Source organism: Lactuca serriola, chromosome 2 (assembly GCF_051521515.1).
Source record: "Lactuca serriola cultivar US96UC23 chromosome 2, Lser_US96UC23_V15, whole genome shotgun sequence".
NCBI classification, from domain to species: domain Eukaryota; kingdom Viridiplantae; phylum Streptophyta; class Magnoliopsida; order Asterales; family Asteraceae; genus Lactuca; species Lactuca serriola.
The window spans coordinates 233,577,788-233,596,988 of NC_136409.1; the positions used below are offsets into that span (position 1 = coordinate 233,577,788).

General features: G+C 36.5%; 1 protein-coding gene and 1 long non-coding RNA gene across 6 annotated transcripts; one reads left to right on the forward strand and one right to left on the reverse strand.

Annotated features, from left to right (window-relative positions):
- Positions 1–245: 245 nt before the first annotated feature.
- Positions 246–2,341, forward strand: LOC145088896 (uncharacterized). Of its 2 annotated transcripts, XM_079027343.1 has the most exons (4): positions 246–384; positions 1,105–1,156; positions 1,544–1,592; positions 1,751–2,341. In XM_079027343.1, exons 2-4 carry the CDS (start codon positions 1,129–1,131, stop codon positions 2,202–2,204), a joined length of 531 nt encoding a protein of 176 aa, XP_078883469.1. In that variant the 5' UTR covers positions 246–384; positions 1,105–1,128; the 3' UTR covers positions 2,205–2,341. The 2 variants fall into 2 exon arrangements, with proteins under 2 accessions (XP_078883469.1, XP_078883470.1); XM_079027344.1 differs by lacking the exon at positions 1,105–1,156 and having other exon boundaries at positions 260–384.
- Positions 2,342–4,503: 2,162 nt separating this feature from the next.
- On the reverse strand, positions 4,504–6,867 carry LOC145088898 (uncharacterized). 4 transcript variants are annotated; one of them, XR_013701319.1, is made up of 5 exons: positions 6,625–6,867; positions 6,274–6,406; positions 6,055–6,152; positions 5,402–5,517; positions 4,504–4,740 (listed from the first exon to the last, which is right to left on the reverse strand). It is a non-coding gene; the product is annotated as an uncharacterized LOC145088898 (long non-coding RNA). The 4 variants fall into 4 exon arrangements; XR_013701320.1 differs by having other exon boundaries at positions 5,402–5,480; positions 6,625–6,866; XR_013701318.1 differs by having other exon boundaries at positions 5,402–5,486; positions 6,625–6,866.
- Positions 6,868–19,201: the final 12,334 nt, after the last annotated feature.

Consider the following 19,201-nt stretch of genomic DNA (forward strand, 5'->3'; position numbering starts at 1 on the left):
AAATTTGAAGAATGACTTTAACTTTAGATAAAAATGATAAACTTATTGATAGAATTTCAAATTATCTTTGTATGTTTCATTTTCAATATTATTTTTTAATTTATTAATCTACTTATTATTTTTTTTTTTGTTTTATCAAATAATTTATTTAGAATCAAGAAATCAAGAAAGATTTATATAAACTCACAAAGGGACGAAGAATATATGTGATTGGTCGATTGGGTACCTGTTTAACAGTTCAATGGGCCTCGGCCCAGTGGATAGGGTTTGATGTTACGCCTTACGCGTATAGAAATTGATTCATCTCCATCTTAGGGTTGCAGTACAGCGTAGAGGCGGTGGAGAAGCCGGTAAATCAGGGGACGATTGCCTCACGTAATAACGGTAATCGTGAAAACCTAATCTTCCGATTCTATTAATTTCATTACTGTGTGATTTATGATACGGATCCCGATCCCGATTCGAGGACAATGGTTTTGTTCAGTTATTTTCTAGGGTTTGTTTTCTGTGTTTCTTTTTCTTTCTGATATAAGTTTCAATGATTCATCGACTCTGAATAAACAGTCTATTTATTTTGCATCAAATTTAGGCATAAAGATGTTTCAAATTGATCGAAAAATTAGTTTTTTTTTTTCTTCACTGCTGATAATCGTTAATTGGAGGGAGCTGTTGACTATCGGATAACATGTATTTACAAAGTTGTTTCATTTTCATCTTAGTTTAGCTTTGTTTGAAGAAAACTCGAATATTAATGTAAAATCTGTGCATGTCTTGATTTTACCATGGTTTTATGTGTGTGATTCATGGAAATGCTGAATGTTTGGTATTGTTTAACTCTCTTGATTGGTTTTATTCAGCTCGTTTTGTACATGTTTGCTCCTATACACATTAGTTTTCTTACATGAAGAATTACTTAATATGTTAAGTATTGCATACCATAAGCATAAGCATATGTAGTCTGCATCTATAGAGCTTAAATCAATTAACAATGATTGGGCAATTCTAACTGGGATTTAGTGAATTAATTATGCATATGCCAATATATCATAATATCATAAGGCAGTTGAATTGGTTTTGGGCTTTGGTTTTTGAACTCTTATTTAGGCTTCAAAAGTCAACCAACCGCAGATGGATGGGGAAAATAAGAATGGATCAGGTTTGTATGCAATTGCTACTTTCTGTTGAAAGAGTTTCCTCTAAATATGTTCAATTAGAATTATAGATACACAGAGAACAAGTCGCTTATATAAAAAAAATCTCTTTGGATTCTTTATACTGGTCATCAAGGTGTAGGGTTTTGACATCTGGCTTTCTCTTTGGATGCTTTATACTGGTCAACTTATTGTTACATAGGACACTCTGTACAAAAATATTATAATTAAAAAATATCCATATATCGATGAAAAATATCGATTGGAAATCTTGAAGAATAAAGTGTAAATCCTTTGGTTGGAAGATTAAGGTTTTATTAGGATGAGTTGATATAAATTTGATTCCAAGATTAGAATATGCTTATACTGAATTATTAAATTTTTTGATTCAGGGAACGAGACACAAGACATGGATCAAGATGTGCGACACCTTGAATCCAGGTTACTAGATATTTATATTATTATTGAATGAATGACATAATTTTAAAAATATGGACATTAGAGAATAATAAGTTTGCATTAATTTGGATCTAATCGGTTGCTATCAACTATCTTTTAATTTGGATTTAAATGGTTTTTCATTTGTTTATATTTTTCAGGGTAGATAATTTTTCTTTGAATACGTTGGCCAACGATATAAATAAAATTCTGAGGTGTACTGTGTCCTTACTAGACAAGTTTGAAGATCTGGGCACTCGCTTACAACGTATCGAGGCGGAGTTGAAAAAATATCAACCAAAGCCAAAGCCTGAGATTCCTACAGAGGAGAAGCCACCTCCTTACAACCCAAACATATGTCTACCAACATTCCCTGACAAGTTTAATCTTGATGTCTTTTGCAACTGGGTTAAGGAGGTAGAATTTTATTTTGAGTATTATCGTGTCCCAAAGCATGAAAAAATAGACCTTGTAGCCAACACATTGCCACTTGAAGGAGAGGCTTTCAAATGGTGGCAAGATATCCAAAAGCTAAACAAGAAAGTCTATAAAAATGGTCCCTTTGGGTGGACAGAGATGAAGATGTTGTTTCTGGATAAATTCCTTTCTCCATAGATTGTTTGATAGCCAACCAAAAATCCAAAGTTAAGTTTCCTTGTGTTGGATTTCGAATTTATTTATCTAAGGAAATGGAATTGCATGTATTGGAATTTAAGGAAAATTAAAATCCCTATTGGTTATTTGCTTGAAAATAGTTGGATTAAGCAACGCTATATATATACTAGGAACATTTGAAGGGCCGTGGGTATTGTAAAAAACCGACTTAATGCAAAAATTAGAATTTATTCACACAGGATTTGATTTTCACCATATAATGGTTTGGTTTAGAAGCATTTATTTTTATTCTTTTAGAAGATTTAAACAAAAAACCAAACAAGCACACAAAGGTAGAGATGCAGAAATTAAAGTTACGAATATCATAGTAGAGAAGTATCTTGGGATGGAGAAGATTTTATTATTATCCGGTAATAATAAGAGGAATAACTATTAACCGGCAGAGTCCAATCATGGTTCAGTTTGTATATTTTCCCAGTTGATAACTAATTAATTGTTCGATTATGTTGATAACTTAATATTCAAATATATATATATATATATATATATATATATATATATATATATATATATATATATATATATAATTCAATGTGTATAAAATAATTAATGCTTACTTACCATTAGATATGATTGAGGAATCAATGAATCTAAAGTTGCACCTAGATGGACACATGCAATTAGTCAATCACGCACTATGCTTAACTACTGATTAATTTGGTTATTATTAATTACACAATTTGTGGAAGTGGCATTCAAATACAAAAAAATATATGTTTTATTTTATTATTATACGATTTGAAAAGCTTACACACATTGGTTATCAAATATTTATTGTTGTTTTTTTTTTTAATACCTATATACTTTTACTTCAACATTATTTTTGAACATTATGGTTAACCAACATTAACCATCAACCAGAAAAAATACCATTAACCATAACCATTACCAACAAATACCAAAATGCATTAACCAATAATAATGGTTATGGTTTGATTTTATCCAATAACCGAACTAAACCATCTCATAAACAACTGTACTGATCGATTATCTTGGTTCAAATATAAAAAAAAATTGGTTTTGGGGTCAAAGATATTAAAAAACCGAGAGCAGTAGAATTAAACAATAATGACAAAACGATTTTTTTTTTTTCCAATGGGAATGGGTGTGATAAACCGTATGTTTATATTTTGTTTAATATTCAATTTTGAATCTTAAAAAAAATGAATTTCAAAAGAGCCAAAGAAAATTAATGAGTATAATTCGGTTTTTGATAAAAATCAAAATCTAGCGTTGACCGAACCAACTCGAAGTCAAATTCGTCTAGACCAAACAAAAAACCGAATTCTAATTCGTGTTAGTTCAGTTTGAAAACCGACAAAACCAAATATTATGTTAAAAATTTAGCGTTGTCATTTTTCAAACATAAATTACAAAGTTCTAATTTTCATTAATGTGGTGAGCCGATACTATCTACGGTACCGTCGTTTGTAGCTTTGCAAGGTTCTTGCAGAACGTCAATTGCATGACATCATGAGTGGTGAAACTTGAATTAGCAGAAACGACAAATGAGGTATCGAGGACGATCAGACTTTCGTGAGATATTAGCGGAGTGAGGGTCATGAGTCATGAAAAGTGAGCCCTAAATTGATAAAACTCTAGAAGGGCCAAAATGTCTTTACTTTAATAATATTATTATTATTATTTAAAAAATAATATAGAAAATATAAAATATAGTTTTTAATTAATTATTAATGAAATTTAGTTTTTTGTTCGTTCTTATCCAAATTTTATGAGACCAAAACTCGAACCAAAAACCAAAGTTATAATTCGGTTTGGTCAACCAAAAAGCGAATTTAAATATGGTTTGATCTAAGATCAAACAATTTATTAGGGTTTAGTGTGTTAGAAAAGGGTAGGTGATGCAACATATAGAAGTTTATTATTTAGGCTTAAAATTGAAATTTGCAGTTGTTTTTGGTTAATTACAAAATTTGATAGACCAACACCTCTATAGAAGTTGATACCACCTCTCCCTTGTTACTGTGGGTACTTGTTATTCACAATTTTTTTGAAAAAAAAATATGTAAAATTAAAATAGAAATAAAAAGAGAAGAAAATGACAACTATAAACTAAGCCAAACTTATACTATTAATATGCTCACATCTACCGTAATATTAATAATTAGATATTTTATTATTGAATTTATATGAAGAAGCACTACATTAGAAAAGATCAATAAGAAATTTGAGCAAACCACTACATCAATTAAGAACAAAAGATACGAACATTAATCTATTGAGCATGCGAATTTTAGAAATTGAATAAAAGAAAACAAAGTGAACAAACACAATGATTTACATGGTTCAACTGGCATTTATGATTCTTGTTAACTCTACGGGATAAACAGTATATCTCTATTACAAATTATATAAAAATTTGAACTTGTTTATAAAAAATTGCAATAATTTAAACATGCTCTTTTATCTTCCACCTTGTGCTTTTTGTCTATACGAAACAACACCTTCGAAATCCCTACCCAAATCAGATCACACTCACATAAAGATCAGGTCTCACATACACATACAAATCAGATCACACACACAGATAGATAAAGACACAAAAAATGAATTTACTTTACTATTTCTTTCATTTGGCGCTAACATTTTAACATATTGGCAAAAAATGAAAAATATAAGTTAGGGGGGAAGGGGGATTGGGGTTTACATGAAAACCAACTTCAGAGCTAAAATGCACCCCATAATATATAACCTGAAGCTACTTCTTTTTCTCATTAAAGAGAACAATGCATTTCATCTCTTGTGCTCGATTTTCACAAAACCACTTGAAAAGAAAATTAGAAACCATTATTATTTTTTTTTACAGTTGTTGCTCGTTTGTATAATTTATAATTGGTGAATTTTGCAAAGTATAATCCCAACAAAGGAGTAGTAATAAAAGTAAAATGTTGTAACTAAAAAAAGTGAAAGTAGAATGCTATTATGTTCAAATAAGTTAAAGTATGTTGCTATCATCAATTAAAATAACATGAATTTTCATAAATATATTTTAAGAAGTGAAGTAGGATGTTATTATATACAAATAAGTTAAAGTATGTTGCTATCATTCAATAAAAATGACATATTTTCATAACGATCTTTTTTTCTTATCTTCTTATTGAGTTGTACTGACTTACAGAGGGTGTATGTGATATATTGGCATATTTTTTCTAGTTTGAGAAAATTTTCTGAGCACCCTGATAAACACACATTCACCTACAACTACAATATCCAACATTAACAATCTCGCTTTCTGCATTTTTCAAAAAGTGTCAAAAAAATATAAGAATCACACTATAAAGCAAAATGGAAAGAATACTTATAATTTATAGCATTCCACTTTCTTTTATATGTTCAATATAGAATCCTATTTCCAATTTTTTTCTAGTTAAAGTCACTATTTGAATCCCCAGTTTCACCTCGAAGCATCTATTCTTCAACTCCATGGTAGGGTGAATTAACAATTCTTGTAATTCTTTTTTTCAACCAACTGTTTTAAATTGTATGAGACGTTGGAAAATCACCATTATAATCTATTAATTTAGGAAAAAAGACAATCTAAATTAAATCCACGAATTCACAAGTATGCATATGTTATTAACCCAAACAGGATAATTGGAATCACAGACAAACCTGGTCCAAAAACATATGCATTAACTAATTAAAATAAACAACACAAGAATAATAAGTTAAATTTAGTACAACCAAGGATTGCAATAGAGAAAGATCAAATGCAAAAATTTCACACACACACACATACTTAAACAAACAGGTTGTATGTTTAGTTTACCTTTATAAACCAAAGAACATCTGAATGTAAAATCCAAGCCATCAACAATTTCAAAGCTTAGTAATATTGATTTCCCTACATGGGTGGTGGATTTCAACCTAAAATAAATAAAAATGAATTAACTTTGGTAAAAGAATATCTTCCTTCTTCCAAATTACATCAATAATGGTTAATTGACAACAAAACGAATAAGAATAAAAGGAATCAACATGAAATTACCAAATATCAAATGCCAAGCATCCGATCAGGAATAAGCAGAATGGGGAATCCTCTCACAATCAATCTCTTCAAGTTCTGAATGAAGAAATTCTGAGAAGCCGATTATTCCAAAGTATATCCTTTCGTTGTATTCCTGAATCAATTAAGCGTTGAACCCTTAAATAACTATCACAAAAGAAGTCAAATTTGAAAATTGATAATACATCGATTAAGAAAAAATTGATTTTAGTAGAAATCCAGACCCTTATAGATCACAGAACCCTTTTTGAAACGATATGAACGAAGTCAAAGAAAAAACAGAAGAAATAAGAGATGTTTGTGATAAGTATTTGAGGAAAATCAAGAACGTACCAATCTATTGAACTAACTCCTGATCTTAGCCCAAATCTTTAAGATTCTGATTAAAAAAAAAAAAAGAAGGGATTGTCTGCGTGGTGGGTTTTTCGACAGATCAAGGGTGGGGGTTCATCGCTAGAGAAGTGGTGCGAGGGCAGATAATGCGTGGAGACGGTGATAAGAGGCAGTTTCTAGTGCAATGGCCGTATCATGGTGTGTAAAGGAGATTAGGGTTTTCAACATATACAACAGGGTAATACATTTAGGTAATACTTATACCTCTTAAATTTCAAAAAAACATCTAAATGCTTTATATATATATATATATATATATATATATATATATATATATATATATATATAGGAAAAGGGAATATACATTACAGCCTCACCTAAGGTTAGGTACTAAACATCTTGAAAATACATTGTTTTACTATATAAATATTACGATTAGTGGATTGACAATTAATACTTGAAGATGTAAATTCAAGATTGACACAATAGGGTTTAGGGTTTAAGGTTAAGAGTTTAGGGTTTAGGGTTTAAGGTTTATCGTTTAGGGTTTAGCATTTAGGGTTTAGGGTTTTGGGTTTAGGGTTTAGTATTTAGGGTTTAAGGTTTTGATAAGGAAGCAAAAATATTGATTATCTTTGCCCTTCGTGATAGTGGAAAAAAAATAATGTTCACTTTGGTGAAGTAATAAACGATATATCTACCAAGTGAAAGAAAATAATAAATAGAGATGGTAAAACGATAATGAAATAAAGAAATGTTATCGAGGATGGTATATTTACCAAGTGAAACCAAATCGGGTATATTTACCAAGCTAAAACGACATATTTTAGAGGTTTAGTACCTAAACTTAGGTGGGACTGTAATGTATATTCCCTATCCCCTATATATATATATATATATATATATATATATATATATATATATATATATATATATATATATATATATATATATTACATGAGTTTATTTTAAAAAAATTAAATATGAAATTTTAATAATTCGGAAATTTTGAATTTATAAGAAAAATAGAAAAAGTTTAAAGTATTAAAATTAATGAGGCTTTAATGTATTAAATACATTACATATATAAATATTTTCTAATAAATACCTTAAATATATATTATCATATATATTAAATGTGGAATTTTAATTTAATAAAAAGAAAAATACAATAAAATGACAAGTGGAAAATAGAAAATTCAAAAATTCTAGAAAATATCTTGTGTCCAAATGAAGGAGAAGATGACATGTGGCAAAAAGTTCTTTATTTATTAGGGAGGATATATATATATATATATATATATATATATATATATATATATATATATATATATATATATATATATATATAGGGTTAGATTAAAGTGAGGACATAGTTGTAAGTGAGAACATGATGACAAATCTCAGCCATTAGATTTGTTGTATTTAAGGGTCAAGATTAATCAATAGTGATTTTTATGTATTTGTTGGATTAGGTGTCTAAGCCTATAACTATATCTGGTATATACTTGACCCGATAGTAGCATGATCATTTTGGGTTGCCTTCACCAAAGTAGCTTGACTGGATGATTAGTGGAGAGAGAGGATAATATGGTTTATTTATATATTATAAGAATAATATATCAAAGGAGAAATCATATTAGTTAATAGATATGTTGGTCAAGAATTAATTTGGAATTAATTTAGTGATCAAAAGATATTAATTGATCTTAGGGGACTGGATTGCAATTATTGGATAGTTGAATAATGGGATGTGAAACCCCATGGACTATAAGGTGGACGAAAATAAGAGGGAAGCCCATCATATTTTCGTCCAGGGCCTTATTCCAGAAGGTTCCTTGGACTGCTTAAGGCCTAAGCTATCCAATTAAGGTTTTGACTGAAACCCTAGTAGCACAAGTATAAATAGACCCCTAGGGCTACAGAAATCGGGACTGGAAACCCTAAGAAGCCTAGGAGCCAATTTTGTGCCTCTCATCCTTTATCTTCAAGATCATCCTATTGCCTTGGTGTTTGTAAGCCATTAGAGGTGTGACAATTGTGACACTAAGCTCCAAGGATTGAAGATTCTATCCAATTGAGAAAGGTAACCATCTAGATCTGATTTACTAGTCAATTATCTAAATATATATGCTAGATTTAGGGTTTTCAAGTCTTGGATGAATTGCATGTACAATAGAGAAACCTAGATCCAAGCTTTAGGGTTTTGCATGTGCACATATGAATGTTGTTTTGTGTAAAACCCATCAGTATTCTATCGTGATTTATGAATGGGGTAAAATTCAACGATGATGTATAGGTCTTTAATGAGCATTATGTAACATCCAGTACTCATAAAAAAGGTAATCGTATCAGAAATTAAATGGATCCTGATAAACCCTCACGAAAAAATCTACCCAAATCGTTTCCATTTGGGTCAAACGATCTTGACATAATCTTCAACAAAAATTCGAAAAGATTTGGTTATTCGTTTTATGTTATAAATTTGAAGCGTGATGAGGTGGACAAGATCACAAAGCTTGAGAAGGAGTCCAAGAATGATGGAATTGGGTTTTCAATCGAAGTTTACTAATACGGCTGTAAATGCTATCGATCTTGATGATGCCGACGTCTTGTACATTGAATCAGGTAGCATGAAGATGATGATTTTTTTTAATGAACGTTTGAGTTTAGGGTTTTTCGTCGAGGGTTTTGTGAGGTATTAGGGTTTGTTTGTTGTTTGTCGGTATTGTCGAAGTTCGTCAGTAACAAGTATTTGGTACTGAATGTCATTGTTTAATGAAAGTAGGTTTATTTTTTCAATTTAGTTGCATTTAATTGATAAGGTCTTGACTGTGAAAGATTTTGTGTGTGTGCATGTGTATTATTTGAGTCAATATTCTGTTTGGAATGAATTCATATTCAAATGTTAAGTAAGAGTATGAGATAGAGTTTTTGATTATCGTATTTGGTGATGATTATGAAGGATGTAAACAAATAATGCAATAGATTATGAAGGCTGTAAACAGTTGTGCATCTAAACAGTGAAATTATTGAGATTTGTTATGCATTAGGGAAGTTTAATTCATATGTGAGTATATGGAAAACTTTAGTATGATTGAACTTGGAAAAATGGAATAGGTAATTGATTAAATGATATATGGTAAAGCTAAGTTGCTTCCAATTAAGAAATTATGTTTTGTATATTTACTATTGAAAATTGTATTCATCTTAGTTCAATACTTTGAGTAATATTCAAAACTGTTACCCGTTTTGTGTATGAATGTGTACTATATGAGTCAATATTCTGTTTGGAATGGAATAATATTCAAATGTGAATTAAGAGTATGTGATAGAGTTTTTTTATTATCGTATTTGGTGATGAATAGGAAGGATTTAACAAATAATGCAATGGGTTATGAAGTTTAATTCATATGTGAGTATATGGAAAACATTAGTATGATTGAACTTGGAAAAAGGAATAGGTTAATGATTAAATTTTATATGGTAAATCTAAGTTGCTTCACGTTAAAAAATTATGTTATATGGTTAATATTGAAAATTGTATTCCTGTTAGGTCCATACTTTGATATTGGAAAATAAAAATTGAGGCGACATGGATGCGTGAGTGAATGTTTAATGTATGAGTAAAAAATTTTGTGTTGAGTATGGTATTATTGAAGTTGTTGATTTTTTTTTTTGGTTTGATGCATGTGTATTCACTTATGAATATGTGTAGTTTAATTTTATAATTTGTTTGAAAAATGTAAGATTGATTATGACGATAACAATGTACAGGTTCATCAAGTGTCCGTGTACTTGAAGGAAACAATGCTATGATGAATGTAGGTAATGAAGGGATAGTTGGTGGGGGACGAAAGCTAGAATTACAAAAAATTACTAATAATGGAAAATCAAAGAACATTACAAGATTAAGACTTAATTACTCTTTAGCACGACCCAACAAAATCAAAAGTTAACAACACTTCTTCACGGTCACCGGTATTGAGTTAGCAAATGAAACAAGACGGTCTTATTTTTGTGTAAAAGATATGCCATAAAAACATGCTCAATGAATTTTGTTTTGCAAATTATATCAATGATCAAACCCAACTATTTTGTTGACCAATAACAATCTTTTTCTAAAAAATCCCTAAAATTTACCCAAATTGGTTATAAATTTCAAAGTACTTACACCAGTCAAAGTAGTTAGCAGTCAGTCCCAATGTCATAATGTAGCACCCAAAGTTTTGAAGGCCAAGAAAGGAAAGGAAACCCTAACTTTAAGGAGGGACTCGGCGAGTCCAAGGAGGAACTCGGCGAGTCCGAGCGGGATCCGGGCCGAGGAGTAAGTGACCGACTCGGCGAGTCGACCAAGGAGACTCGGCGAGTCTGGTCTGTACAAGGAAAACCCTAAATTCGGGGCTTGGAGCCTATTTAAGCGCCTCATTCTCTTCCATAGGGTTCCTTTACTGCCTCTTTAGCCCAGAATGCTGAACCCTAGCCGCCATATCCATTGATTGAGCCAATTGTTGCCTTGAAGAGTGCATCAAAGCTTGGAGAAGGAAGAAGGAGCTTGAAGGTGCAAGGAGGTGGCTATAGATCTAGGATTGGGAAGATATTTCTGAGCATTTGAAGGTATTAAGTCGTTTCCCTTCCTTTAGATCTATTTTGGTGGTGAGTTTTTGGGCTTTTTAGCCATGATTAGTTGTCCACTCGAGTTAGAAGCCGGATCTGGAGTTGCTACTTCAGATCCAAGCATATTATGGTTTAGAGAAGCATAAAGTTTCAGCCCTTGAGTTGATTGTGGAGCCTCTTTTCCTTAAACCCTAGTTTATGGTATATTTTGCCTAGATCTCCATCTCTACACGTAAAGTTTGCAACTTTACGTGAGGAATAGGATTGGGAAGGGTAGATCTACAGTTTGGAGTCCATGCATGACTCAAAAGTCCTCTGCATGTATGTAGATCTGAATGGACTCGGCGAGTCCTTCGAGTGGACTCGACGAGTAGCATGAAGATGAGGAGGAACTCGACGAGTGGGATGAACAACTCGTTGAGTCGGATGAAGTTGGGCATGAACTCGGCGAGTTGGAAGAACAACTCGACGAGTTGGTTGAAGATTGCCTTGGACTCGGCGAGTCTATTATTGGACTCGGCGAGTCAGGTCGCGAAACCCCCCAAACCCTTCGAGTTGAGACTCGAATTAGTGAGTCGGGTGGAGACTCAGCGAGTTGGTAGGACAGGACTCAGAAATTGTTGGACTCGGCGAGTCATGAACTGACTCGGCGAGTCGAGTCGCGAATAGAAGGACCCTGAGCATATGAACTCGACGAGTCAGTAGGTGGACTCGGCGAGTAGGGTTGACCTGGAAGGTTGACTTTGACCAGAACTTTGACTTTGGCCAGAGTTGATTTGGTTGTCTTTTGGGGGTCAGTTAGAGTAAGTGTTGCATTGATATTGATAGCTCGGGGAGCTAGTGGAGCAGGAGTTCAGTGAGTTGTCGGGCAGCAGCTAGTGGGATCATCAGCGAGTTCAGCCAGTGCAGGTGAGTTTCCTTCCAGTAGGAACGGGTCTAAGGCCACAATGTCGGCCCGTTCAATTAGTAGTAGTTTCCGGACTTCGGTCTGATGCAGTAGTTAGTATATTTGATGCCTTCGTGGCTCAGACAGGTTTACGTGTTATGTGTTCCGGGTTATGGCCCGCAACAACATGCAATATATGTTGTTGTGTTAGTTGATATGTTTATGTTATGCTATGTTCAGTAGTTCCGGACTTCTATCCGATGCAGTCAGTTCCGGACTTCGGTCCGATGCAGTTAGTCCCGGACTTCGGTCCGATACAGGAGGCAAGACCTCAGTAGTTCCGGACTTCGATCCGATGCAGTTCCGGACTTCGGTCCGATGCAGGAGGCAAGGCCTCAGTAGTTCCAGACTTCGGTTCGATGTAGTTTCCGGACTTCGGTCCGATGCAGAGGGCAAGGCCCTAGTTAGTTCCGTACTTCGGTCTGATGCAGTGGGCAAGGCCCAGTATGTGCTTTATATGTTATTGTATGGTATGTGGTAGTTTGGGGGAGCTCACTAAGCTTCGTGCTTACGGTTTTTAGTTTTGGTTTCAGGTACTCAGTTTTCAAAAGAGGAGCTCGGAGAGGTTGCAGTGCACACACCATAGTCAGTTAGCCTGGGAATGTTTTACTCTGATAATGAGATTATGTTTTGAATTAATACTCGAAAATTATGTTATGACTTATGATACAGTTTTATAAATATGGTTTTAGTAATGTTTTAAAAGAAATTTTTTAGTCATGATTTTTGGATCGTTACAAGTTGGTATCAGAGCCTTGGTTTGAGGGATTTGGACATACTTGAGAGTATGTTTGGACTCAAACTAAGGAAACGGTAAAAGGTTTTCAAAAGAAAAACATTTTTGAAAGAAATTTATGGTAAAAAGGAGTTTGAGAAAAGAAAAGAGTTTTAGAAAAAGCGAAAAGAATATTTAGAAAGTAAATAACTTGAAAAGAGAAAAAGGGTGTGGTTCATGCAATCAACCGAGCTCAAGTAAGTACTCCCAAATTACCCATACAAGTTTATGTTATGATTATCAGTTCCAGTTTCAGCAGAACAGCATGCTAGAATAGGACTAAGGATCTAGGAGGATGCCTTATGTGCCTGCTTTATGTGTTTCAACTTGATAAGAATTTCATGCTAGTATTGAGTAGACAGTAGTAGGATAGCCTGTGTAGGTTATGCCTGATAGTATGAGCTTAGCATTGTATGCTAGTACAGTTTCTTGTTATGAGAATAGTTTTGCATGAGTATATTTCCTTTATCCGAATGCTGCTTGCTTTGTGCTTTGTGGGACTCTGAGTGATGGGAGTTAGCCATTAGGTGAATACGTCACATCACATGTGATCAGGGTTGAATAATCTCAGAGTGTTGGATTTAGCCCTACTGCGCAGCTCTCGTTTGAGTCTAACCGTTGTAGGGACGAGAATTTTACTCGAAGGATTATCCGATCCTCATTGCATGTGATGGTATTCAGGTGGTGGCTAATTGGCATTACAAGGAGGCCTTCAGCAGCTGAGGACTGGTTTAGGTGGAGTCAGAAGTTCCCTAGGGCAAGCCTAGGATGAGAGTAGCAGAGATCAGTAGTAGTGGAAGTGACTTGGTGGAGTCAAGGCAGTTCTTGAGGAAAGTACGGATAGATGTGGAAGGTAGTATGGGCCCGTACTACTGAAAGTAGAGGATCCGTACTCGAATCAAGAGGGGCCGAGACAAGACCAGGGAACTTTTAGAGTGTATGAGAAATCCCTCATCAGCGGTGTGTATATTGATAAGGAAGTGTTATATTTTCAGCATGGTGACATTGCACGAGATATCAGTTGGCAGTTCAGGTGCCGGGGAGGGATCTGGCTCAGGCTCTAGAGCTGGGCAGCTTGATGATCAGATGAGGGATTTCATTTCCTCAAAGATCATGCGCAACGTCATTGATCAGACTCCAGTGATTTTCGGTTCGGTTAGAGAGGCCATTGTGGAGCTCATGGACAATCATCTTGAGGCCTTTAAGGCCGGGATAGTTTCAGGACAGATTGGGGCTCGTCTAGACCCCGATTCTTATGGAGTTCAGGGATCCATCTGGAAAGGAGATCCCATTTCTAGTTTTTGTCATCAGTGGATAGGAGTTAGTGGGGCATCCCGTCTCCAAGAGAGACCTCTGCATGATTGGATAGTTGAGGAGGTTACGCGATCCATTCGCGAGGATCTACCAGACATGGTCGTGAGGATCACTGATAGGTTGATTGCGAAGCTCCAGGATCAGACAACTATTGTTCAGTCGACGGGCGGTGTCGACAAGGTAACGCAGGAGCGAGAGACGGGCATGGAATTGGAAAAGAAGAGGAAAACGGATGAGACTCAGGTAGCCACAGGTTCGGGTAAGAGGCCCAAGGGGTCGGATTTGAGGACAAGGGACTATCAGAGCTGCAGTCGATGCGGGAAGTGCGGTAGGACGCACCTGGGTGCGTGCAGGCGTAAAAGTGGTGGCGATGCCAGATGTTTCAAGTACGGCCAGATTGGCCATTTTAGCAGGGATTGTATTGTTACCATCGCCCATGGACTTGATCTGATATGTTTCCATTGCAGTCAGAGGGGCCACAAGAAGGCCCACTATCTGAGTTTGTATACAGCAGGGCAGGTGCCAGCTCCTGCCCTTGGGACTTCAAGTACCGCCAGTGGTTGTCGAGGCCGGGCAAGGGCGCCCACGGCTCGGAGCTGAGTTTTTCCAGTTGATTTCAGCAAGCATTCGAGCATCGCTGAGTGATGGAGGTATGTATCTTTTACCTCCCTGTCAAGTACTATTCATGATATTATTTTTATGTTGCTGCATTGATGTCAATAAGCATATGTGTTGGGTATTATATTACCTGCTTGTGACGGAGTTTTATGCCATCTGCATACCTTGGAATTGAATGGTGAATTGGAGGTCGTCCCCTCTAGATCAGGTTACTTCGGATACAGTGACTATAGCATGTATGTGTAAGAATCAGTAATGCCTCACTATTTTTGAAAGGTATCATTCGGGATTGATCAGTTAAATCCTTAGTAGTGACAATTTAGAGCTTCTAGTGAGGTAGCCAGCGGGCAGTAAAGAAGTGGGTTGGGGATGTGCACCCCAAACGCAGGTTCTTAGGATCCAGTCCCTAAAGCAAATATGGTTAAGGATTGAAGGGTGCTCAGTTAGATAGCAAGAATGGTTCGGATCTGGTAAAAGTTAGTTGGAGCGTTGACAGAGGTAAACGTTGGCGGACAACAGACCACCCTTTTAATGGAAGGAAGGTTGGGGAATCCTTTCGACCAGTGAGCAGTAAGGAGTTAGCCGGATCCAAGTGGGGGAGAACCCTCCGAGTATACAAGGGTAAGAGCACGCAGTTCCAGAATGAGTACACGACCTCTGAGAAGAAGAGATAGTAGTGCAACGATTGATGGATTGAGGAGTTCAGAGTTGGGAGTTTGAGGAACTTCCCAACAATGAGTTCATGTGATTGAGATTGTTAGTAGCTGGTTGGGAATTCAGGGTTGGAGGACCGCCTGTAGAACTCTAGTGAGTCGGAATGAGGATCTTGAGAACGGTTAACAAGGGATGCTTTCGTGTTAGTAGTCAGTGGCAGAGACGACATGCAGGTTGTGTGGATTCAGGAGTTGGGGGTTTTGGAAACTTCCCAACGATAGTTTCATGTATTCGGATTAGTAGACGGTTGGTTTGGGAACCAAGCCAAAGAATTCCTCGGCGGATCGCTAAGTGTATCAAGGATATAAGATGTCAAGGTTGATGTAGCATTCGATGTCTGAGGGCTGGTTTTGAGAAATCAGGATGAGGAATCACTAGTAAGACTAGGGATAGTCAGGATGTCCTTGGGATAGTAGTAGAGTGTTGTAAGTCTGCGGGGGTAGCCGTAGCATTCACTAGCAGTTAGATAGTAGTAGAGTGTTGTAAGTATGCGGGGGTAGCCGTAGCATTCACTAGCAGTTAGATAGTAGTAGAGTGTTGTAAGTCTGCGGGGGTAGCTGTAGCATTCACTAGCAGTCAGATAGTAGTAGAGTGTTGTAGGTCTGCGGGGGTAGCCGTAGCATTCACTAGCAGTCAGATAGTAGTAGAGTGTTGTAAGTCTGTGGGGGTAGCTGTAGCATTCACTAGCAGTCAGATAGTAGTAGAGTGTTGTAAGCATGCGGGGGTAGCTGTAGCATTCACTAGCAGCCAGATAGTATTAGAGGGTTGTAAGTCCGCGGGTGTAGCCATGGCCTTTATCAGGTTGGTAGGCAGCATGAGCGCGTTGTTGGACGCGGGGGAAGCAGTAGTACCCACCAGTTCGGGTGTAGTAGTGAGGATATGGGAATCCACGGGTTAGATTTCGGATTTCCCAAATGGTTCAGTTATGGTTAAGTCGGCGATTTGTCAGTAGATCGTCACCTCAGTTATGAGATTAGGGAAGCAGTGGACCGTTTGGGTTCGTGTATGTTAAGGGATACCATTAGTCTGGGAGCCACCATTCTTTAGCTTTGGATTTGATGATGTCAGGATTCGACGTATGGAACCGATCGGTTGGATCGGGAGGTTGTTAGAGTTACAGTGCCAGGATGACTGGTGGAAACTAGTTCCAGAGAAAGATTTCGTTTAGAAGTTGTGGGAGCGACTAAGTAAGGAGTCCTTGGGCTCAACAGTTGAGTTGGAACTCAGTATTGCAGATAACCGATGAATGATTGGAGACCAGGAAGGTCTTGAGATGTTGTGGGAAGCAGCCATTCAGCCAGTTCAGTGTTTCAGCCAGTTCAGTGTTTCAGCCAGTTCAGTGCCTCAGCCAGTTCAGTGTTCCAGGTAGTTTAGTGTTCCAAGCAGTTCAGTATTGCAGGCAGTTCAGTGTTTCGGATAGTTTCAGTATGAGTGGCAGAGTGGATAAAACATTTATAGATAGTCGAGGTATCTTCAGAAGTCGTTGAAAGCAACTAGGAGATTGAGATGGGGTGTAGTAACCGGTAGGAGTCCGGTAACCCATATATGGAGACATCAGTAAGGACCAGGGTGGTCTCGGTTCATCCGGAAGGCGGATGACGAATAGCAGAAAATTTTGGTCAGTAGTAGTGCGGGTAAGCAGTCTATGGTGGATTTCAGTTATTCGAAATCGAGGGTTGCTCGACACCAAGTTATGTCAGATAGGAGTGTCAGTGGTTGCTGGCGGTGTTGACCCGTACTGGAATTAGCGGGGGTCATGGAGTTGGTGAAGGATAGGACCTTCACAATTACAGAGGAAATAGTTGGTTATGGAGCCTTGCCTTGGGAAGGAAAGGAATTTGCGCAAGGAAAAGAAGGGGTGAACCCCTATAGGTTCAGTGCAGTACTCGGTGAGTACCAAAAGGATTGTCGGTGAGTAAGTTGTATTTCCCGAATGTGCAGGGTCAGGGTGACCTTCCTTGTAAAGGGGGGTGGATACCTTCCTTGTCACAACGCATTTTAAAGCCGTGAGGACAGCAGATCCCATAAGAACTCTGCAGTTAAGCGTGCTCGGGCAGGAGTAGTACCAGGATGGGTGACCCCCTGGGAAGTCCTCGTGCCGAGTGGCCCAAAGCGGACAATATTGTGATACGTGCCAGAGGGGGATGTTACAAATGGTATCAGAGCTAGGGCACGGGTCGATGTGTTCGACGGGGACATCGAACCCTATAACGGGGGGGGGGGGGGGTGAAAGTGGGTTAAATCTGATCCCACATCGGCTTGGAAGGAGAACGAAACATTTCCTTATAAAGGGGTGTGGCATTTCCTTATAAAGGGGTGTGGATACCTTCCTTGTCACAACGCGTTTTAAAGCCGTGAGGGCAGCAAATCCCATAAGAACTCTGCAGTTAAGCGTGCTCGGGCGGGAGTAGTACTAGGATGAGTGACCCCCCTAGGAAGTCCTCGTGTCGAGTGGCCCAAAGCGGACAATATTGTGATACGTGCCAGAGGGGGATGTTACACATGGTCCTTTTGGGTTGCCTTCACCAAAGCAACTTGATAGGATGAATTATGTAGAGAAAGGATTAAATATGATTTATTAATATATTATGAGAATAATATATTAAAGGAGAAATCATATTGTTTAATTAATATTAGTCAATAATTAATAAGAATTAAGTTTGTGACTAAAAGAGATTAATTAAACTTAATGGACTAGAATTGTAATTATAAGATAATTGCAATTGGGCTATGGATTGCCTTATATTATAAGGTTGGACAAATTCTATGGGAAAACCCATTAGAAATCGTCCAAGGCCTTTAAGGAAAGGAGTCCATGGGTTGTTTAGGGCTTAAGCATCCAAATTAGGGTTTCCTTGTTAGATAACCCTAATAGCCTCACTATATATAGAACCCTTATGCTCCAAAACGTGGGGGAACTAATGGTCTAGGGTTTCCACACATTTTTTGAGTGTCTCCTTCTCTTCTCTTCTTCATCCTCTTGCTCTTGGTTTTGTGAGCCATTAGAGGAGTGACATTTGTGACTCTAAGCTTTGTAAAGTCATTACAAGGAGAATTGAGATTGTTATTGCTACATAACAATCAAGGTATGATCTAAACCCTAATTCATATGTTATATTGATCATCATATGCTAGATCTAGGGTTTATAGTCTTGGATAACTTGCATGTACAATAGAGAAACCTAGATCCAAGCATTAGGGTTTGTATGAGCACATAGGATGTTCTTATAGCTAAAACCCATCAGTATTCACTTATGAATATGTGCAGTTTAATTTTATAATTTGTTTGAAAAATGTAAGATTGATTATGACGATAACAATGTATAGGTTCATCAAGTGTCCATGTACTTGAAGGAAACAGTGTTATGATGAATGTAGGTAATGAAGGGATAGTTGGTGGGGGACGAAAGCTAGAATTACAAAAAATTACTAATAATGGAAAATCAAAGAACATTACAAGATTAAGACTTAATTACTCTTTAGCACGACCCAACAAAATCAAAAGTTAACAACACTTCTTCACGGTCACCGGTATTGAGTTAGCAAATGAAACAAGACGGTCTTATTTTTGTGTAAAAGATATGCCATAAAAA

Bases quoted from the DNA above. Each gene is read 5' to 3' on its own strand.
- LOC145088896 (XM_079027343.1), top strand. From the start codon at position 1,129: ATGGATGGGGAAAATAAGAATGGATCAG. The intron at 1,157-1,543 runs GTTTGTATGCAA...TTTTTGATTCAG, and splicing joins GGAAAATAAGAATGGATCAG to GGAACGAGACACAAGACATG. The intron at 1,593-1,750 runs GTTACTAGATAT...TATATTTTTCAG, and splicing joins GTGCGACACCTTGAATCCAG to GGTAGATAATTTTTCTTTGA.